Raw genomic sequence first — 23,689 nt, 5'->3', positions numbered from 1 at the left:
GGCATGGCTCACATGATCCTCTGGGGTGTGTCTTTAGATTGCTTTGCATAATTGCCCTGTGAACCACACCTCCTTAGTAAAAACCATAAATATCAGCACTAAATAAAAAGGCCCATATCTCTGGAACCATATATAATAATAAAAAAAATTGAATACTCAGAGGAGCAGCGAGGATAACATAAGATAAAAACTGGCCACTTTGACCAGGTGACAGGCCCTCTTTAAATAAATAATTCTTGGATCACCTGAGTTGGTCCTTTTAGAAAGAAACAAAAATGGATTAATAAACAGTCCTGGGTTACCCTTTACCCGAGATTTGTGCCTAAATGAAGGCTCTTTATGGCCAGACTTTTACTTGTAAGAGGTTCTTCAAAGAATATACAGTTCTTGGAGTTTTCGGTGACTTGTAGAGGTGACAAACTGCACAGACCTAGTAGATATTCCTTTTATCTGCCCTCGCTGGAACAGAGAGCTGGATTAAATGAGATGCTGGGAATCTGCTTCTTGGGCGTTCATACAACGTGCTTTGCTTTGAGCCCCTTTGTCTTCTCTTTGCCTTTCACAATCATGATCCTTCAGCTGATCGCTCCCCATTGTCTACTATGACAGGAGTGAAATTAGCTCGTCCTGTGACTTTATCTTCCCTGTAACACTACAGACCAGGGGGAGTTCGAGGACCATCAAACCTGTCTTTTCAGCTCCATTTCAAAAGACCATGTTGAGATGTCATACACCAGCTTGTCAATGCAGCTAGTAACCTTGCCATGTCAGAAAAACAAAAATGGGTTGAGCATAAAGATATTCAATTTGCATGTTGTGCCATGAAGGACATCCTCGTACAAAGTCAAATTTGGGAAATTTTATATGAAAGGGTCATAATTTTGTAATTAAGTTCAGGAGGGATGACACCCATAGCGAACCAATAATATAAATATCCAGGCAACTTACGTTGAAGATGATAAGCAAAGCAAATGCTTTATGTCGGCTGCGGAAGTATCGACCTCAGTAAAGAGCTTGTGTAATCTTCTGTCTTAAATCCTTGGTGCAGGAAGGTAAAGAACATATTACAAAAAGCTTGTTGCCAAGATTTAGTAAGCACGCGAACATGGATATAAAATGCTACTAGAAGATCTGAGTCAAAAGCAATAAATAATAATCGACAGGAATGGAAACTGTACAAAGACAATATGGACAATCGGTTAACGCTAATTCTCTGTGTCCCCACAGCTCGGACCCGAATCACCAATCCTCCAACAGACCAGAGCGTTATCAAGGGCACCAAAGCGTCAATGTCATGCAGTGTTTCACATGACTCGAGTGTTGCCATCAGGTAAGGCGCAATGTTCATAGGGCATTATTTACGTTTGTTTCGAAAGCGCCAACTGATTACAGACTAGCAGACACAGCCTCTCTTTTTGGATCTCCACAATTTTTTTGGATGAAGACGATCTCTTCTCTGCGATAATACTTCTGACCTCACCCCAATGGCCATCCAAAAACTTAGATTTATGTCAACTGAAGCCACCAATATGGACTAGTTTGGCCAATAGTCTATTGTGTATGGGCTCCCCCGACAGTTGATTGTTGGGGAAGTTAATGATTCGGCATGTCCATTGTTCAGCTGACAGCCATCTAAGATTTATGGGGTGTTTACTATCTAGTAACCTAATAATTCACATACTCATCTGCTGTTTCACGGGCATCTGAAGGTGGCCTTACATCTCGGATAGTCTTGAACCGATTCTGGTGTGTAGTCACCATTAGGATCTAGATGACTAGTGGAGTTTGTGGATTATTAGAGAATAAATTCTAAACCTTTGGATGTTCATGTTGGTGAGGGTATCAGAGGCACAGAAGAGAAAAGTTTGTCCTAAGGGCCCCCATACACATTAGATGACAAATGTCCAAATCCACTAATGCCTGTGTACACATTAGTTGCTCAGGTGGTTATCTAATATATGCGGCCACCTTTAGTCATGGTAACCAACCAAAGATGCCTCCGCCCTTTGGTCCTTTGAAGAGGTTATTCATCTTTATGGACAATCTTTTTTTTTTACTTACGTGCATTTATATGGGGCTAAAAAAAACTTTTATTACAATTGAGTTTCATTAGGAAAATGTTGCACCCTTTGCTGGCTGCAAAATGAGTTCACTGAGAATCTATTGGTAAGCTCATTCTAATGGTCTAAAAAAAGGAGAGTTTGTAACTTTTTTATCTGTCTTTTTCTGAGCTCCTCTCGGCTGATTTATGACCACAGACAACATCAAGGTTGAATGTGGAAACAAAAAGTCTTTAAAAGCAAACAGTGCAAAATTTTTAATGATGCTCAATTGCAAAATTAATTTTTCACGCCCCCCCCCCCCCCCCAAAAAAAATTCCTAAATATGGACAATTTCTTTAAAGTTAGTTTATCGCTGGTGTAGTCTTCCATTGAGTAGTCCTGTGGTTCATTGCCTAGTTCTCCACACTCCCATGCCCAGTTCATAATTTCCTGCCATCCAAGGTAAGACATGGAATATGACTCTTGAGAAGCTTTTGCTATCAAGAGTGCCAACATGGGAACCATCTCTTATACAGACAACTCTTCTGTCTTGTCCTGGGATCTGAGATAGTCCTGCATTTCTATGGTTGGACAATAATCAAATATACTAAGCCTCTTGCCTTCCTTTAGCTTTAGATTCGTCCTTCTGCACATTCAACCTTCTTCCCACCACCGACAAGGAAATTCTGCAGACCCTACGTGATCGCCCGGCATGCTCCGCATATTACACTTTCCTTTAATCCCTAAGTCTATTTTGTTATAATAAGGCATAATAAAGGGGTCACCCAACCTTGCGCCGGGCCGGAGCTCAAGAGGACCCATGCCTAATTAACACAATCTCATTTCTCTCTATACCTCACCCATAAATAATGAGGGAAAATTAAACATTACTAATTGGTTCCGAACAGCGGGGGGAGGGGAGAGAGAGCCCACGGTGAACTCGGTGAAAAATTTAATAGGAGTTAAAAAATTAATCTTACTTAACTTCATCCGCGGTGAATATTTTATCGGGTGATATTAATTCTCCCGTCTACAGCATATGTATCATTTCAAGCAGAAACTTCTCTCCGGTCATTTTGGGACAGCGGTGGGGGTTGGTGTTAAGTTGGTAAATCAACTTATTCACCACTGAATTCATCTTAAAGGGGAAGTCCAACAAAACAAAGTTTCTGACATCTGAAAATTAAGTTGTTGTGGTGCCCCTGATGTTTTCCCAATGAAGTCGCCATCTAGCTATTAAATGCCCAAATCCCATCGCTAAATCAACAAAAGGCTCCAGCATGGTTCTTATCTAAGCAATGTGGTGCCTTCATTCTCAGGAGCCATCCAGTTGAATTCTCTTGCGCCACATACATACAGATTTGCAGGAAAAATTGAAGGGGTTATCCATTAAAAGTTTATAGGCAGCATGGAGGGTCGAAAAATAATGATGTTGGGCATAATAACCTACGGCTACCCCTATAAGAACCATAACCAATGACCAGATGCAATGGTGTCTCATTTTTTGATCTCTTTGGCATGTCATTAGCCAATGACGGGCATCAGGTGCCTGAGAAATGGGACATCATCCCTTCTGGTGGTCTGTTCTGGATCTATAGGCAAGACAGCAGGTGAATACGCCCCATTTTGTTACTTTTAAGCCAATCATGCAGCCAGTAAAGCTTTTGTTGAGACCGGACTTTCCCTTTTAAAGGGGTTGTCCCCTTTCAGAAAACTCCTGTCCCCCGTTTGCAGCCTGTGTAAAAAAATATATATGCTTTACTCACCCTTCCTGGGTCCGATGTTGAGTCTCTGCCACAGCTCCTGGTGTCTTTTACTGGCTGCAGCACTGACGTCAGATCAACAGTGCTACAGCCAATCAGTGAGCTCAGTGCCTCTCAGCAGGGTGATCTGTCAACATGGGCAGAGCCATTGAGTGGCTGTTGCACTGCTTGGACTGGACACTCCCTTTAAAGGGGTTGTGCTGTTTCAGAAAACCCCTTTCATCCGGTTCCAGTTTGTTATGAAAAAATGCTTTTCTCACCTTCCCCAGGTCTCTGCCTCAGCTCCCAGTGTCTGCTGATGTCACGTCATCGCTGCAGCCAATCAATGAGCTCAGTGGCTCTGAGCACGGTTTTCCATCTACAGTTAGGGCCAGAAATATTTGGACAGTGACACAAGTTTTGTTATTTTAGCTGTTTACAAAAACATGTTCAGAAATACAATTATATATATATAATATGGGCTGAAAGTGCACACTCCCAGCTGCAATATGATAGTTTCCACATCCAAATCGGAGAAAGGGTTTAGGAATCATAGCTCTGTAATGCATAGCGTCCTCTTTTTCAAGGGACCAAACGTAATTGGACAATGGACTCTAAGGGCTGCAATTAACTCTGAAGGCGTCTCCCTCGTTAACCTGTAATCAATGAAGTAGTTAAAAGGTCAGGGGTGGATTCCAGGTGTGTGGTTTTGCATTTGGAAGCTGTTGCTGTGAGCAGACAACATGCGGTCAAAGGAACTCTCAATTGAGGTGAAGCAGAACATCCTGAGGCTGAAAAAAAAGAAAAAATCCATCAGAGAGATAGCAGACATGCTTGGAGTAGCAAAATCAACAGTTGGGTACATTCTGAGAAAAAAGGAATTGACTGGTGAGCTTGGGAACTCAAAAAGGCCTGGGCGTCCACGGATGACAACAGTGGTGGATGATCGCCGCATACTTAATTTGGTGAAGAAGAACCCGTTCACAACATCAACTGAAGTCCAGAACACTCTCAGTGAAGTAGGTGTATATGTCTCTAAGTCAACAGTAAAGAGAAGACTCCATGACAGTAAATACAAAGGGTTCACATCTAGATGCAAACCATTCATCAATACCAAAAATAGACAGGCCAGAGTTAAATTTGCAGAAAAACACCTCAAGAAGCAAGCTCAGTTCTGGAAAAGTATTCTATGGACAGATGAGACAAAGATCAACCTGTACCAGAATGATGGGAAGAAAAAAGTTTGGAGAAGAAAGGGAACGGCACATGATCCAAGGCACACCACATCCTCTGTAAAACATGGTGGAGGCAACGTGATGGCATGGGCATGCATGGCTTTCAATGGCACTGGGTCACTTGTGTTTATTGATGACATAAGAGCAGACAAGAGTAGCCGGATGAATTCTGAAGTGTACCGGGATATACTTTCAGCCCAGATTCAGCCAAATGCTGCAAAGTTGATTGGACGGCGCTTCATAGTACAGATGGACAATGACCCCAAGCATACAGCCAAAGCTACCCAGGAGTTCATGAGTGCCAAAAAGTGGAACATTCTGCAATGGCCAAGTCAATCTCCAGATCTAAACCCAATTGAGCATGCATTTCACTTGCTCAAATCCAGACTTAAGACGGAAAGACCCACAAACAAGCAAGACCTGAAGGCTGCGGCTGTAAAGGCCTGGCAAAGCATTAAGAAGGAGGAAACCCAGCGTTTGGTGATGTCCATGGGTTCCAGACTTAAGTCAGTGATTGCCTCCAAAGGATTTGCAACAAAATATTGAAAATAAAAATATTTTGTTTGGGTTATGTTTATTTGTCCAATTACTTTTGACCTCCTAAAATGTGGAGTGTTTGTAAAGAAATGTGTACAATTCCTACATTTTCTATCAGATATTTTTGTTCAACCCTTCAAATTAAACGTTACAATCTGCACTTGAATTCTGTTGTAGAGGTTTCATTTCAAATCCAATGTGGTGGCATGCAGAGCCCAACTCGCGAAAATTGTGTCACTGTCCAAATATTTCTGGCCCTAACTGTATATTGGCAGAGCCGCTGATTGGTTGCAGGACTGTCAATGTGACATCGGGGGCAGTGATGGGGCATCAGCGTGGGACCTGGGAAGCGTGAGTAAAGAACTTTTTTTTTTGTTAAACAAACTGCACACAGGAACTGGGATTTTTTGAAATGAGTAAACCCCATTGAGGGCGGGGGAAGAAACATCCCATGGGCAGGTACCCTTAAATTGGACTTTTGCCGAAATGTTACATTTATATTGCGTGATCAGAACTTCTAATGCTAAATGTCAGTGGAGGACCTTCTGTTCCCCACTCCATGTGCTGATTGGAGGTCCTCAATATAGGGCAACAATAAAAATGGCATTTTTACCATCCAAAGCAGCGGGGTGGTGGGACAGGGGCTCAATCTGGAGTTCTGTTGCACAGCATTATGGTCTGAAGTATAAGGTGCGGGGGTATTTCTTGCATTCTGGTGTGTTTTTTTATTTTTATGACCAGTCTTTCCTATATTTTTACAAAAATGCAGAATGCCCCTGTGTTTAAATACCCCCTAGTGGGTTATTGGTTTTCTATAATCACCTTACAGCATTGTTATTTGCAGATTACAGACTTGGACTATTTTTAAAGAGACGCTCCATCAGTTATCCGGCAAGTGTAGAAATGATCTACAGTATAAAGAGCCCATCTGGAAATCTAATGACAGGGACCCCCGTTGTGTCGAGATGTGCACAATATGTGCGGCACGCTCTATAAATAGGACCTGCTATCAGTATGTAGATGGACCAGCTTGAACATAGGCGAGAGAATGATGGAAAATAAAGACAATATCCTCATATTGTGCTCAAAGTCCCCAAACTATGTATCTGTTCCCAGACCCCTGAATGGCCGATATGCCCTCTCATACCCTATTATTAACATATCAGTAGACTGATTGGCCCAGCCAAACTCAGATGAAACGAGGTCCAAATTTTTTAGTTGTTACCCACCAGTGAATAGGATAAGCAGATGAAGATGAACAACCTACATTTATCAGGATCTTTCTTCTTTTATTTCTTACGATGATGTGTTATTACAAGTATTGATTGGTATTTACCGCCCTGGGGACAAGGAGAAAGTTATTGGGCCCAATTATTACCAATTACAACCATTATTTAGGTCAAAAGGGAATCCTCTTAGAGCTTCTCCAATGTTTAAGATGGAGGGGTAATATAACGAGCCTTCATTCGGCATTGATCATGTCTTCTACATCTCCTTTTCTTTTGTCCAAGGTACGTGTGGGAGAAGGATGGTGCTCCTTTGAGCATAGACAATTTGCCAAGAATGCGTATGGACAAGAACGGCACTTTACACATCTCCCAGACTTGGTCAGGAGATATCGGGACATATACCTGCCGCGTCTTGTCGGTGGGGGGCAACGATTCTAAAAGCGCCCACCTACGAGTCAGGTATGGACACAGACCAGTAGCTTATGATCGAAATGATAAGATTTGGGGTCAAGACTAACAAGACGGACATTTGTTTCTTACCAGACAACTCCCTCACGCTCCCGAGAACCCTGTGGCATTGCTAAGCACTGTTGAGTCACGATCCATAAATCTAACGTGGGCAAGACCCTTCGATGGCAACAGTCCCCTGATCAGATACATTCTGGAGGTTTCTGAAAATAGTAAGTTCTTTTGACTTGCAAAAAATGGTCTTGGGTGCTGCAACTAGTCTCTATTAAGTGATGCGCCATGGTCAAAAACTAGAACTTGGTGCTACATTCGAATATGTGAAACCCCTCCACCTTGCATTGCCTAAATACCAGATGGTGCAAAGGGGTGTAGAAAAGTTCAAAAGTTGCTTTCTTTGTGCATAAATTTTTTTCTGAGGTTTCACTGCTGCTTCCAGAACATGCCTGGCAGTCATTGCAGGGGAAAGAGGGGCTTCAAAATACTCTTGATGCATTAATGCATGTATTCCCATTAAAAATTATAAGGAAAGGAGACTGATTTGGGAATGACACTGGTCACCTAAAAATGAAGTCTTTTAGGGCACTCTTAAGTTTGCGCATGGTCAGAATTAATCTGATTGCCTAGGATAGCGCATTCTAGAAAACTGGTGCAGCACTAGAAAAGTCCTGAAAATGAAAATGGGAGGTCAAGATTATGGATAATGTTAGACTTACAGTGGGGCAAAAAAGTATTTAGTCAGTCAGCAATAGTGCAAGTTCCACCACTTAAAAAGATGAGAGGCGTCTGTAATTTACATCATAGGTAGACCTCAACTATGGGAGACAAACTGAGAAAAAAAAATCCAGAAAATCACATTGTCTGTTTTTTTATCATTTTTTTTGCATATTATGGTGGAAAATAAGTATTTGGTCAGAAACAAACAATCAAGATTTCTGGCTCTCACAGACCTGTAACTTCTTCTTTAAGAGTCTCCTCTTTCCTCCACTCATTACCTGTAGTAATGGCACCTGTTTAAACTTGTTATCAGTATAAAAAGACACCTGTGCACACCCTCAAACAGTCTGACTCCAAACTCCACTATGGTGAAGACCAAAGAGCTGTCAAAGGACACCAGAAACAAAATTGTAGGCCTGCATCAGTCTGGGAAGACTGAATCTGCAATAGCCAACCAGCTTGGAGTGAAGAAATCAACAGTGGGAGCAATAATTAGAAAATGGAAGACATACAAGACCACTGATAATCTCTCTCGATCTGGGGCTCCAGGCAAAATCCAACCCCGTGGGGTCAGAATGATCACAAGAACGGTGAGCAAAAATCCCAGAACCACGCGGGGGGACCTAGTGAATGAACTGCAGAGAGCTGGGACCAATGTAACAAGGCCTACCATAAGTAACACACTACGCCGCCATGGACTCAGATCCTGCAGTGCCAGACGTGTCCCACTGCTTAAGCCAGTACATGTCCGGGCCCGTCTGAAGTTTGCTAGAGAGCATTTGGATGATCCAGAGGAGTTTTGGGAGAATGTCCTATGGTCTGATGAAACCAAACTGGAACTGTTTGGTAGAAACACAACTTGTCGTGTTTGGAGGAAAAAGAATACTGAGTTGCATCCATCAAACACCATACCTACTTTAAAGCATGGTGGTGGAAACATCATGCTTTGGGGCTGTATCTCTGCAAAGGGGCCAGGACGACTGATCCGGGTACATGAAAGAATGAATGGGGCCATGTATCGTGAGATTTTGAGTGCAAACCTCCTTCCATCAGCAAGGGCATTGAAGATGAAACGTGGATGGGTCTTTCAACATGACAATGATCCAAAGCACACCGCCAGGGCAACGAAGGAGTGGCTTCGTAAGAAGCATTTCAAGGTCCTGGAGTGGCCTAGCCAGTCTCCAGATCTCAACCCTATAAAAAACCTTTGGAGGGAGTTGAAAGTCCGTGTTGCCAAGCGAAAAGCCAAAAACATCACTGCTCTAGAGGAGATCTGCATGGAGGAATGGGCCAACATACCAACAACAGTGTGTGGCAACCTTGTGAAGACTTACAGAAAACGTTTGACCTCTGTCATTGCCAACAAAGGATATATTACAAAGTATTGAGATGAAATTTTGTTTCTGACCAAATACTTATTTTCCACCATAATATGCAAATAAAATGTTAAAAAAACAGACAATGTGATTTTCTGGATTTTTTTTATCTCAGTTTGTCTCCCATAGTTGAGGTCTACCTATGATGTAAATTACAGACGCCTCTCATCTTTTTAAGTGGTGGAACTTGCACTATTGCTGACTGACTAAATACTTTTTTGCCCCACTGTAGATTGTAGGTGGGGCGTAAAGCACCAGTAAGGTATTCATGAGGTTCTTCAGTATTTCAGTGCCTGTCTATTTCCACTTTGATCTTACTTATGCACAATAGGGATTACTCACATAGGTGACAACCTATACTTGTTAGTTAAGTTTTGCAGTTTCCTAAGGAGCCCTGTCATATATTTTTCACACCGAGGTCTCCGATCAGATTGGAGAAGATGATATTCTTCTCTTCCACGACCAGTAATTGCTCTCCCATAAATCACAAAGTAATTTACAGATCACATAAAGGTAGAGGAATGTATTAAAATACAGAATGATTCCACCATCAGTTCTAAATAACAGCATCCTCTTCACACTCGTATTTTTTTTACTAGCGAGTCATGGCTCTCTGGTGTAAAACAGCAGAGCGAGATCCATCCTGCGCAGCTTGTAGCAATTCGCCAAGGAGGGTCACAGGTCATCTTTTCACTAAAACCTTAGCATCCGTTCCCCTTAATCTTATTATTTGTTTTGCTGCAAACTGCATCTTTAAAGCCACCGCTCGCGCTTTATCCCGCACCCACTTTCTTTTCCCTGTAAATTGAATTTTTCCTTTTTTTTTTTACGGCACACCAACTTACTTGGTATGAACGACACAGCTCCCCGTAACATTGTATTGTGCAGATAAGCACGTCCTGTAGATAGATGGCTTAGCATCAAGACACAGAGCGGAATAACAAACTAGATCATAACACTAACCCTTCAGCTGCCATACTAATCCATCTTCGAAAATCCAGGTGGTTCGCTGCATTAATATTCATGACCATATTTGTGGATCAGGCGCGGACCTGTATCTTGCAAGCTCGGCATTTTTAGAGTCAATTTCGGCTGAAGGTTGCAAGTGCTCGAAATGAGAAAAATTCAAATCAACTGTGGCAGGGGGTGTTGCAAAACAATGGCGCCAAATAAAACTGCACGCATGCGCCATTTTAGCAATAAGCTAATAATCCACGATAGTCCATGAAGAAGAGGGTACCCCAACGACAATAGGAGAGCATGACAGTGTGTCTCCGAGTGACCAGGATTGGGTTAACCCAAGCCCTGTCTTATTTGCAGGCGTCTCTCTGCCTTGCGAGTTGAATTCCATATTTATGAGGTGCCTTCAGAGAGATTTAGCATCTCTTTCGCCTGCCTGCGCATATCATATGCAGATCTTATATCCCATCCTACACCCCAAAGGACCGAACCCCTAGAGCAGACCATTCTCTGATTTCCATAGACGATAGACCACATTTATCTTCCTCTGTACATCATCATGGCAAAATGAGAAAAAGCACAAAAAAAAGGCAACATGTTTTCCTTGTGTCATTGGGATGCCCCCTGCAAGACAAGAGCGTGATAATACCTCTCACGACTGTAGTGTTAATGTTGTCGCTTGCATGTATATATTTCTCAGCGGGAGAAAATGGCTTATGAAGCTGATAGCACAAAGTCCTTCCGTGGAGCTTACTACTGCCATACCCACGTAACAAAGCACGAGAGGAAAGGCTCCTAGATCTCGCTGCTTATAGCTTAGAGGAGAAATGGCAGGTGGGGAGGGGGACACAGCTTTGAAGAGGCGTGAGACGTTAAATAAAAACCTCAACACAAACTTACTTTTAGTTATTGTAGAACAAGAGATCATGGCCTCGGGTAACGGGAATCAAAGACAGGGATTAGCAACGTCGTTAATGTGGCAAACGAAAGAGCAGCGGCTCTCAAACATAGGGGGCAGTATTATAGTAGTTATATTCTTGTACATAGGAGCAGTATTATAGTGGTTATATTCTTGTACAGAGGAGCAGTATTATAGTAGTTATATTCTTGTACATAGGGGCAGTATTATAGTAGTTATATTCTTGTACATAAGAGCAGTATTATAGTAGTTATATTCTTGTACATAAGGGCAGTATTATAGTAGTTATATTCTTGTACATAGGGGCAGTATTATAGTAGTTATATTATTGTACATAGGGGCAGTATTATAGTAGTTATATTCTTGTACATAAGGGCAGTATTATAGTAGTTATATTCTTGTACATAGGGGCAGTATTATAGTAGTTATATTCTTGTACATAAGAGCAGTATTATAGTAGTTATATTCTTGTACATAGGGGGCAGTATTATAGTAGTTATATTCTTGTACATAGGAGCAGTATTATAGTAGTTATATTCTTGTACATAGGGGCAGTATTATAGTAGTTATATTCTTGTACATAGGAGCAGTATTATAGTAGTTATATTCTTGTACATATGGGCAGTATTATAGTAGTTATATTCTTGTACATAGGAGCAGTATTATAGTAGTTATATTCTTGTACATAGGGGGCAGTATTATAGTGGTTATATTCTTGTACATAGGGACAGTATTATAGTAGCTACCGGTATATTCTTGTACATGGGGGCAGTATCATAGTAGGTATATTCTTGTGCATAGGAACAGTATTATAGTAGTTATAGTCTTGTACATAGGGGCAGTATTATAGTAGTTATATTCTTGTACATAGGGGCAGTATTATAGTAGTTATATTATTGTACATAGGGGCAGTATTATAGTAGTTATATTCTTGTACATAAGGGCAGTATTATAGTAGTTATATTCTTGTACATAGGGGCAGTATTATAGTAGTTATATTCTTGTACATAAGAGCAGTATTATAGTAGTTATATTCTTGTACATAGGAGCAGTATTATAGTAGTTATATTCTTGTACATAGGGGCAGTATTATAGTAGTTATATTCTTGTACATAGGAGCAGTATTATAGTAGTTATATTCTTGTACATAGGGGGCAGTATTATAGTGGTTATATTCTTGTACATAGGGACAGTATTATAGTAGCTACCGGTATATTCTTGTACATGGGGGCAGTATCATACTAGGTATATTCTTGTGCATAGGAACAGTATTATAGTAGTTATAGTCTTGTACATAGGAGGTAGTATTATAGTAGTTATATTCTTGTACATAGGAGCAGTATTGCAGTAGTTATATTATTGTATATAGGGTGTAATGCTGCGGTAGCACCATACGCAGTGAAGAGGCAGTGACCCACAAAGTTCAAACACAAAAGTCTCTTTAATGTGTTACTTCACACATAAAGGTGCATAGCATTTTATAGTACACATAATCAAAGTTCAATACACACAGTTGCAACTTGTCTCAGTGCCCATTTCGTAGCACTACACATCATACGGCTTTTAGATTGCAGTCCCTAAACACGCCCGACCTCTCCTTGTCCAGTATCCGTGGGGCGACCGCACGCCATATTACAGTTTCCAAACACAGCTTCACATGTTGCAGACACTACACACACCAGACCTCCTCTGACTAGTTCCCTTGGGTGTCCTGCACCACTGTATCACAGACTCTTTACTCACACAGCCGTACACAGCCCAGGATATCCTCCGGATAGCAGCCGTGGCACCATATCCACCTGTTTGCAATCTTTACACATGCCAGGCCTCTTTCGGGCACAGGACATCCACCTCCGGGCACAGGATTGTCAACATCCGACTTTTTCGGGCACAGAACATCCACCTCCGGTTCATCTCCGGTCACAGGACTGTCCACATCCGAGACCACTTACCATGGATGACTTGCATCGCTGTGTACGCTACGGGTGCCAGGCTATTCAGCTGCCATAGCTGCTGGCCTGTGCTGCTTCACACACACAGCCAGAGCTCTGTATGCCTCTGCTCTGCACAACAGCACACACCAGACTGACACTGACGTTGCACCTGACACCTGACACACCCATACCAATTACTGCAGGGTTTTTTAACATGGAAAACCCACACCCACATGGAAAACCCGGACTGGAAATCTGTGTCTGCATGCACACCTATGGACTTCACCCATCTACATGCACAACCTGGGGAGAACTCACAACGACCCCTACATGTGACATAAGTCACTTCCTCACAAGGGGCAGTATTATAGTAGCTATATTCTTGTACATAGGGGCAGTATTATAGTAGTTATATTCTTGTACATAGGGGCAGTATTACAGTAGTTATGTTCTTGTACATAGGAGCAGTATTACAGTAGTTATATTCTTGTACATAGGGGGCAGTATTATAGTAGTTATATTCTTGTACATAGGGGCAGTATTACAGTAGTTATATTCTTGTACATAGGAGCAGTATTACAGGAGTTATATTCTTGTACATAGGGGGCAGTATTATAGTAGTTATATTCTTGTACATAGGAGCAGTATTACAGTAGCTATATTCTTGTACATAGGGGGCAGTATTATAGTAGTTATATTCTTGTACATAGGAGCAGTATTATAGTAGTTATATTCTTGTACATAGGGGCAGTATTACAGTAGTTATATTCTTGTACATAGGAGCAGTATTACAGTAGCTATATTCTTGTACATAGGGGGCAGTATTATAGTAGTTATATTCTTGTACATAGGAGCAGTATTATAGTAGTTATATTCTTGTACATAGGGGCAGTATTATAGTAGTTATATTCTTGTACAGAGGAGCAGTATTACCGTATATACTCGAGTATAAGCCGACCCGAGTATAAGCCGAACCCCTAATTTTGCCACAAAAAACTGGGAAAACTTATTGACTCGAGTATAAGCCTAGGGTGGAAAATGCAGCAACTACCGGTGAATTTCAAAAATAAAAATAGATGCTCCATACCGTTCATTCTTGCCCCATAGATGTGCCATATAGTGCTCTGCACCGTTCATTCTTGCCCCATAACTGTGCCATATAGTGCTCTGCACCGTTATTTCTTGCCCCATAGCTGTGCCATATAGTGCTCTGCACCGTTCATTCTTGCCCCATAACTGTGCCATATAGTGCTCTGCACCGTTCATTTTTGCCCCATAACAGTGCCATAAAGTGCTCTGCACCGTTCTTTCTTGCCCCATAGCTGTGCCATATAGTGCTCTGCATCATTCATTCTTGCCCCATAACTGCCATATAGTGCTCTGCACCGTTCTTTCTTGCCCCATAGCTGTGCCATATAGTGCTCTGCACCGTTCTTTCTTGCCCCATAGCTGTGCCATATAGTGCTCTGCACCGTTCTTTCTTTCCCCATAGCTGTGCCATATAGTGCTCTGCACCGTTCATTTTTGCCCCATAGATGCTCCATATAAATCTGTGCCATTGCTGCTGCTGCAATAATAATAAAAAAAAAAAGCTATACTCACCTCTCTTGATTGCAGCTCCCGGCGTCTCGTTCCGGCGCCGCTCCATCTTCCCGGCGTCTCTTCGCACTGACTGATCAGGCAGAGGGAGCCGCGCATACTATATGCGTCATCGCGCCCTCTGACCTGAACAGTCAGAGCGCAGAGACGCCGGGAAGACGGAGCGGCGCCCGGCGGCTGGAACGGGGACAGGTGAATATAATACTCACATAGTCCTGGCGCTCCTGACGCTGCCCCTGCCTGTCACACTGTCTTCGGGTGCCGCAGCTCTTCCTGTCAGCGGTCACTGGCACCGCTCAGAGGAATGAATATGTGGCTCCACCCCTATGGGAGTGGAGTCCATATTCATGAGTTTAATGAGCGGTCCCACGTGACCGCTGAAGAGGGGAAGAGCTGCAGCACCCGGAGACCATGGGACGGGCAGGGGGAACGTCAGGAGCGCCGGGACTAGATGAGTATGCCTCAGCGCGCTCTCCCCCTCACCCGCCGACCCTGCCACCCACCGTGACTCGACTATAAGCCGAGAGGGGCACTTTCAGCCCAAAAATTTGGGCTGAAAATCTCGGCTTATACTCGAGTATATACGGTATATTAGTTATATTCTTGTACATAGGAGCAGTATTATAGTAGTTATATTCTTGTACATAGGGGCAGTATTATAGTAGCTACCGGTATATTCTTGTACATAGGGGCAGTATTATAGTAGTTATATTCTTTTACATAGGGGGCAGTATTATAGTAGTTAAATTCTTGTACAGAGGAGCAGTATTATAGTAGATATATTCTTGTACATAGGGGGCAGTATTATAGTGGTTATATTCTTGTACATAGTGGCAGTAATATAGTAGCTAACGGTATATTCTTGTACATAGGGGCAGTATTATAGTAGTTATATTCTTGTACATGGGAGCAGTATTATAGTAGTTATATTCTTGTACATACGGGCAGTATTATAGTAGTTATATTCTTGTACATGGGAGCAGTATTATAGTAGTTATATTCTTGTACATAGGGGCAGTATTATAGTAGTTGTATTCTTGTACATACGAGGCAGTATTATAGTAGTTATATTCTTGTACATGGGAGCAGTGTTATAGTAGTTATATTCTTGTACACAGGGGGCAGTATTATGGTAGTTATATTCTTGTACATAGGGGCAGTATTATAATAGTAATATTTTTGTACATATGGGGCAGTATTATAGTAGTTATATGGGCAGGGCGCATCCAGGGGACGTCTCCCACATTCGCAAACAGGTAAATACCAATTGGCTAGATTTGGGACTCATTTAAGTCAGCAGCACATACTCTCTTCTTGTACATAGGAGCAGTATTATAGTAGTTATATTCTTGTACATAGGGGCAGTATTATAGTAGTTATATTCTTGTACATAGGGGCAGTATTATAGTAGCTACCGGTATATTCTTGTACATAGGGGCAGTATTATAGTAGTTATATTCTTTTTCATAGGGGGCAGCGTTATAGTAGTTAAATTCTTGTACAGAGGAGCAGTATTATAGTAGTCATATTCTTGTACATAAGGGGCAATTTTTATTATAAAAACCAAACATAAATACAATTATAATAAAAACAAAAATCACCCAGAATTACAAGAATTACAAAACACAATTCACTTTGGTCATATATACACAAGTACTAAATAATCGAATCATATTGATACATAAATTAAAGTGTCCACACCTGGAGGTAGAAGAAAATTAAACAAACAAAAAAAAAAAGTCATATCATATTTTCTAACTGAATTTTACATTCCTCCATAACTTAATATTTCTCGGACTCCTTCCAACTTCTAGTGATTTTATCCACCGGAGTTCTGACATAACCTGACCAGCCGCAGCGGTGTGATCGAACAGCTCATTATGCAGTGACACCCGGGTTCTCATGTGCCAATGATAGTATTTAATGACACTTATTATAATGTACATTGTCTCTCTGTCGATGTTACTAACAGTGGAGGGGACACCATAGATTATGTCAGAATACTTTAGAGTCCGCAGTCTGGGGATTTTTAGATTATCAGACACTTCCTCCCAGATCTTCCTCCCTCCCCAGCAATCACATATAAAGTGCTCCATAGTCTCCTCCTGCTGACAACCAAGGGGACAATTTCGATCAGAGACACTCAGATGTTTCAGGTTCCCCCTGACAAAGAGCCGACTATGCAGTGAAAGCCAAGTGACATCAAACAGTTTAGGAGGAAGTCGTTTCCCGTTTAGGAACCTAGGACTTTCCTGCAGGGTGGTGGTGACACAATCTCTCAGGGCCAGTGGAGAGTAGAAGAAAGTCCTACATACATGAGCATATAGGTCTCTTCTCGTACTGCTCTCAATGTAAGACTTATCCAGTCCCCACCTTCTAACTCACTTCAGACCGTAGTCCAGATACTGGGGGAGGTGGTCACCTGTTCATCTCCTCCTCTTGAAACTGCCGCCTCGCACCCAAGATTCTGCAAAAGGCAATATCCAGTACCTGATACTATTTACCCACAGGAAGCTACTGTTTGAGTCCATGTTCCCAAAATTTACCTTTAGAAACAAGGAGTCAAAGAAAACCCTTGGATTCAACATATCCAGCCCACCCTCTTTCCGCCGTAGGTACGTTATTCCCCTCTTTATTAGGTTCAACCTATTCCCCCACAAAAGCTGGAAGAACAGGCTGAAGAGCCTCGCTGAGAAAGATTCTGGCAAAGGGAAAATGACAGAGACATACAAGAAAACAGGGACCAGGTAAGTCTTCAACATTGCGACCCTTTCTCTGTAGGTCAGCCTCCAGTTCTTCCATCGCTGAACCTTTGCATTTCCGGCTTCCAATTTCTCCTCCCAATTTAGGGTGGCGTTATCCTCCCTCCCAAACTTAACCCCTAGGATCTTAATATGGGTGGAGGCCTTGGCAAACTGCAGCAGATCATAGCTAGGATCAGTATCTAATGTCCACAGAGCTTGACTCTTCTCAAGGTTGACCAGAGACCCGGAGGCCTCTGAGTAACTTCTGATAGACGCAGATAACATCTGCACCTCTCGAGGATTAGAGATCACCAACATCACATCATCCGCATAGGCAACAACATTCAGAGGCAGGCAATGGGGGACCAGCACCCCCTGAAAATCACACTCCTGCAGTGACCTCAGAAACGGGTCTAGGGCAAAAACATACAGGAGCGGACTCAGTGGGCAACCCTGTCTCACCCCTGCCCCAACTCCAAAAGTGTCACCCTGCCAACCATTAATCAGAGGAAAGCTCACTGCCTCTCTGTACAATGTCTTCAGCCAATCCACAAATTGTCCTGGAATACCGTACTTTGACAAAGTGGCCCACAGATAGTCATGATCAACCCTGTCAAAGGCTTTAGCCTGGTCCAGACTATCAATATATTTCCCACACCGCAGAGCTTTACATCTCTCAAACATCTCCCGTATCGAGATGACTGCTCCAGAGATGTTCCGCCCTTTTACTGTGCCAAACTGAGAGCCTGCCAACAGTGCTGGGGACAAACAGACTAATCTAGAAAACAGGATCTTTGCTAGAATCTTCCTGTCCACATTCAAGAGGGCAATCGGCCTCCAGTTCTTGATGTCGCTCGGCTCTTTACCTTTAGACAGCAGAATCAACGAAGACACTCTCATGGATGGAGGCATCAGGTGATTTTCTAGACAACTTTTATACACATCCACGAGGATTGGAGCCAGGAGGTCTCTGAATTTCCTATAAAATTCTGCTGTTATGCCATCTGGACCTGGTGCCTTCTTCAGATGTAATTTATCAATAGCCTCCTTAACTTCCTCTACCGTTAACTCTGCTGTCAAAGGAGAAAAGTCCAGATCATTAGTATCAGGCGCAGGAGTTGCCTCCAAGAATTGAGCCATCTTATCTTTATCCAAAACTTTCCTCTGAAACAAGTCAGCATAGTAAGATCTCACCACCTCCAGGATACCCTCCCGTGAATCCTGCAATACACCCTGGAAGTCAGTGAGACCCGTGACCATTTTTTTTACTACCCTCTCCCTACAATTCTCAAAGGGATCAGGGGCCCCTAAGTACCCATAATCCCGTTCAAGAACCAGGGAGGTATACCTACTATACTGATACTGCCTTATCTCAGATTTCAGTCGGTCTATCTTCACTTTGTCATCCCCGCCCTCCGAATATAGTGACTCCAATTCTTTACGCAGCTTTAGGTACTGGCTGTACTTATTCCTCCCTTTATTAACTGACAGTCTCTTTAAGAGGGATCTGATATCCTCCTTGACGTCCTCCCACCAGTCGGTCATGTTGTCATAGAAGTCAACCCTATCTAGATGAAGCTGGATAAGGGAGTAGACACGACTCTGAACATAAGCATCATCCAGGAGACTGGAATGGAGCTTCCACAACCCTCTACCGATCTCCGGACGGTTAGAGGTCCCCAGACAGAAACACAAGGCGAGGTGATCAGAGTAAGGGACGACCTTCTCACTCAGGGTGTCGACAGCCTCAGTAGAACTCACAAAAGCAAAATCTATCCTACTGCTCCTGTTGGAACATGAATATGTGAATTTTGGCTGTCGACCTCCCTGTGCGAAAACGTCAGTCAGTCCAGCCTGCATTATAATGTTATGTAGGACCTTACCGTCCCTGGTCACTGTCCTGCCCGAGGAACTGTCACCCGATGTCAGTATGACATTAAAGTCCCCTGCCATCACCACCGGAAGAGAAGTGAAGAGGTATGGCTTAACGTTATTAAATAGCTGAATCCTGTCAGTCACTGTCTGTGGCCCATAGATGTTAATAATCCGGAGTCGCCTCCCATGAATAGTGACTTCCAGGACCAAACATCTTCCCATGACCACCTCCGTCATCCTATGCACAGTCACATCATTGGTGTTAAACAGGACAGCGACTCCGGCGTAAGGCTCCACAGCCAGTGACCAGAAAGAAGGACCGCACCGCCATTCCCTCTCAGCCTCTCTCATAAGCCCCAGAGATGTCAGTCGTGTCTCCTGCAGGAAAATGACATCGGTGTCCAGATGTTCATACACCACATGTCTCGTCCTCCTTGCCTTAATGCTATTGACATTACTTGATGTTAGTGTTAATGAGAACCCCGCCATCACAACACAATAGAGAAGGAGCACAGTAACTGCCATCATCATGAGTCAGGGATGTCCTGTCCACCACCGGTGTCCATGTCAGACTCTACACAGATAAAGGCTTCCGCTTTGACGGAGGGTGGTCCTCTATGTCCCTGTCACACTCTGCATCAACTTTTCTCAACTCTGTTTCATAATCGTCATCATTAGACTCAGATAAAATTCCATACTTGTTGGACACAACCATCACTCCTGCAGAATTCTGAACCTTCCTGGTAGCACTCTGACCGGTGTCATATTCTGCCTCAGGTTTACGGGAGGACATGCTCTTTTTCTTCCTTTTATTGTGACTAATGCTCCAGTCATCAGATTCAGACAGTGATGCTGAAGGGGGGGCTTCCTGAGGCCGCTGGACCTGAGAAGCGACCTCCAAGTTCCCCTCTGCACCCTGCTTATGAGTGGACTCCTGTTGTGCATCTGGGTTGGTCACCATCTCTCCTGACATTAAATCCTCCCTCTCATGCACCCCTGCCACCACATCCTCATCCTCCTGAGCCTCTGCCTCTGCCAGTACAGCCTCATCAAGGAAGACTCTGCAGATATTATGCCAGGCGTCTGGACAGTCCCTGTGAGGGTGGCCCATCTTACCGCAGAGGTTGCACCTAACATCCCGGCAATCCGCAGCGACATGGCCGATATCCCCACACAAGCTGCACTTCACCACAGTACAGGCGTTGGCCAGATGACCTTTCTCACCACATTTGAAACATTTTCTTGGCTGCCCGGGGTAATAACATCTTCCCTTCTCCCTCCCAATGAAGAAGGAGTTGGGTAAATGGGCAGTAATGTTATTGAGTTGGCGCAGTTTCACCACAGCTTTCCACCCCATTGTCCAGATACCATCCTCATCTCTGACCTTGGAGAGTCCAGAGGCGAGGTCACAGTGTCTCCGGAGCCACACCTCGATGTCCTGTGGGGGAACGGCCTCATTCCAGAAGGTGATATTTACCGTGACTGTGTCCGGCCTGGAGATAGGAACCAATATAAACTTATTCCAGCCTTCAGCGTCTCTGAACCTGGGGTAATTGGCCCAGAACCTGTCCAGGTCACACTGTAGCTTGAAGCTGACCTCATAGCCCTGTCTGTCCAGAAGATTGGACACAGCCAGTATCTCATTTGCCACAAACCCCATCTGGCCACATAGCAGCTCTCTCACCACATACCTGCGCTGTGGCAGATCCTCCTTGGCACCTATGTACTTAAACCGCACCACATTAATGCGCTTAAATGTCTGGCCGGTATACCTGGCGCTGGAAGTGAAGGATGGGGCGCCGCGGCTCCAGGCATTCCTGGGGGGCACCTGCCGGGTCACACTGGGCCGACTGACAGGGAGAGGGCCTGCAGCAGGGGGGGCTGCCACACCTTGTGGACTGGATGGTAAGGGGGGATAGTCACACATAGCATGCACATTATCATTAGCAGCATCATTATCAGACAGTGCCACGTCCATGACAGAAAGTGAAACCCCTCCAACCCCCGACCCCATGGGCACAACATCACCAGCCCCAGTCTATGCCTCAGCCTCATCAGCACAAACAGTCTCATATATAATGTCCTGCTCCTGCATGGGGCATTCTGGGACCTGTGGTGCCTCTGCTGGAGTCTGAAGTGTATGATCTTGTTCACACTCAGCTGCCTCAGCAGCACAAACAGTCTCACAAATACAGTCCGGCTCCTGCGTGGGGCATTCTGGGACCTGTGGTGCCTCTGTTGGAGTCTGAAGTGCAAGCTCCTGTTCACACTCAGCTGCTTGCTGCTGCAGTTTTTTTCCTTCCTGGAAGCAGAAGCGGGCAGCCTGTAACACTGGCCATGTCCGCTGCTGGGGGGTCCCAGTCTCTACAGCACAGTCCTGCTTTTGGGAGGCGAACCGCTCCCGGTTCCTGTAGGTCTCCGCCAGGGGCCCCATGCCCTCCAGCACAGATTCAATGTCCTGCACCACACTTGCCAGCTGCACCCCCAGTGTGTTCAGTCTCAGGTAATACACATCATTACAGGCAGGATTAGTGGTCTTTAGGCTAAAGATAAAGTCTACCTCCATTTGCAGCGCTTTTTTTTGCTGCTGTAACTCACCCAGTTTTCTGACAAGTCCCGGTATCTCGTCCGCTAGCTGCAGCTCGGGTGCACGCGCCGGCTGCACAGGTTTTGCCTTCACCACGGGTGCAGAGGTTTTGAACACTGCCTTGTGCGGTTCCACCACAGATGGCTTTGTGGCTCCTCGGCTGGATGCCGGCTCCGCAGCAGGTTTATCGCTGCCACCTGATTGTGACCGGGTGCATCCTGACAGCACCACACTGCCATGTTGCTGCAAATTCTCCTGGATGGTCTGTCTTTCCAAAGACGTCCGTCTCTGCCTGGATGGAGGAGAGGTGATTGGTACAGCTGAGGCCGATTTCACCTGTGCCTCAGGCAGGGGCTGCTTACTGACCGGGGAGTTACAGGACTTCATACTGTGCTGTGGAACATCACTCACCAACACTTTACCTTCTGGCTTCTTTGCTGGACTTGGAGTAGATTTTCCTCCCAAAACTTTACTTGCAAGTTTTTCTTCCTTCACAGAACTGCTGCAGCTTTGGCTCGCTGCATTCACTGGTCTCACAGTGGCTTTGGGATTAGCATTCCCATTCAGAGAAGCCTGGGAGCCTTGTCCCAGTGTAGGCCGAGAAGCCAGGGCCTTGCCTGGGGAGCTTCCCCGCCCAGGGTGGCCCCTCCCTGGGCTTGCTCCAGACATGAGGAGAACTACAGACACACAACCTCACAGCTAGGAGGCAGTATTATAGTAGTTATATTCTTGTACATACGGGCAGTATTATAGTAGTTATATTCTTGTACATGGGAGCAGTATTATAGTAGTTATATTCTTGTACATACGGGCAGTATTATAGTAGTTATATTCTTGTACATGGGAGCACTATTATAGTAGTTATATTCCTGTACATAGGGGCAGTATTATAGTAGTTATATTCTTGTACATGGGAGCAGTGTTATAGTAGTTATATTCTTGTACATAGGAGCAGTATTATAGCAGTTATATTCTTGTACACAGGGGGCAGTATTATAGTAGTTATATTCTTGTACATAGGGGGCAGTATTATAGTAGTTATATTCTTGTACATAGGGGCAGTATTATAGTAGTAATATTTTTGTACATATGGGGCAGTATTATAGTAGTTATATGGGCAGGGCGCATCCAGGGGACGTCTCCCACATTCGCAAACAGGTAAATACCAATTGGCTAGATTTGGGACTCATTTAAGTCAGCAGCACATACTCTCTTCTTGTACATAGAAGCAGTATTATAGTAGTTATATTCTTGTACATAGGGGCAGTATTATAGTAGTTATATTCTTGTACATAGGGGCAGTATTATAGTAGCTACCGGTATATTCTTGTACATAGGGGCAGTATTATAGTAGTTATATTCTTTTACATAGGGGGCAGTGTTATAGTAGTTAAATTCTTGTACAGAGGAGCAGTATTATAGTAGTTATATTCTTGTACATAGGGGGCAATATTATAGTGGTTATATTCTTGTACATAGTGGCAGTATTATAGTAGCTACCGGTATATTCTTGTACATAGGGGCAGTATTATAGTAGTTATATTCTTGTACATGGGAGCAGTATTATCGTAGTTATTTTCTTGTGCATAGGGGCAGTATTATAGTAGTTATATTCTTGTACATGGGAGCAGTATTATAGTAGTTATATTCTTGTACATAGGGACAGTATTATAGTAGTTGTATTCTTGTACATACGAGGCAGTATTATAGTAGTTATATTCTTGTACA

At 43.6% G+C, this 23,689-nt stretch overlaps 1 protein-coding gene and 1 long non-coding RNA gene across 2 annotated transcripts in view; one reads left to right on the top strand and one right to left on the bottom strand.

Moving 5' to 3' along the window:
* LOC138664227 (uncharacterized) overlaps nucleotides 1-13,283 on the bottom strand; it is a 194,607-nt gene extending 181,324 nt beyond the window's left edge. The window contains exon 1 of the long non-coding RNA XR_011318308.1: nucleotides 13,175-13,283. This is a non-coding gene — a long non-coding RNA (uncharacterized lncRNA). The remainder of the gene's footprint in view (nucleotides 1-13,174) is intronic.
* The window catches only part of SDK2 (sidekick cell adhesion molecule 2), an 839,306-nt gene that overhangs the window by 703,956 nt on the left and 111,661 nt on the right, over nucleotides 1-23,689 (top strand). Inside the window, exons 12-14 of the mRNA XM_069750729.1 lie at nucleotides 1,228-1,330; nucleotides 7,068-7,244; nucleotides 7,329-7,465. Of these exons, the coding sequence (XP_069606830.1) occupies nucleotides 1,228-1,330; nucleotides 7,068-7,244; nucleotides 7,329-7,465 (417 nt within the window). The remainder of the gene's footprint in view (nucleotides 1-1,227; nucleotides 1,331-7,067; nucleotides 7,245-7,328; nucleotides 7,466-23,689) is intronic.

The sequence above is a fragment of the Ranitomeya imitator genome, chromosome 2 (genome assembly GCF_032444005.1).
Source record: "Ranitomeya imitator isolate aRanImi1 chromosome 2, aRanImi1.pri, whole genome shotgun sequence".
In the NCBI taxonomy this organism is placed as follows: domain Eukaryota; kingdom Metazoa; phylum Chordata; class Amphibia; order Anura; family Dendrobatidae; genus Ranitomeya; species Ranitomeya imitator.
The sequence above is the reverse complement of the archived record's forward strand: the minus strand, read 5'-3'. Positions and strand labels throughout refer to the sequence as shown.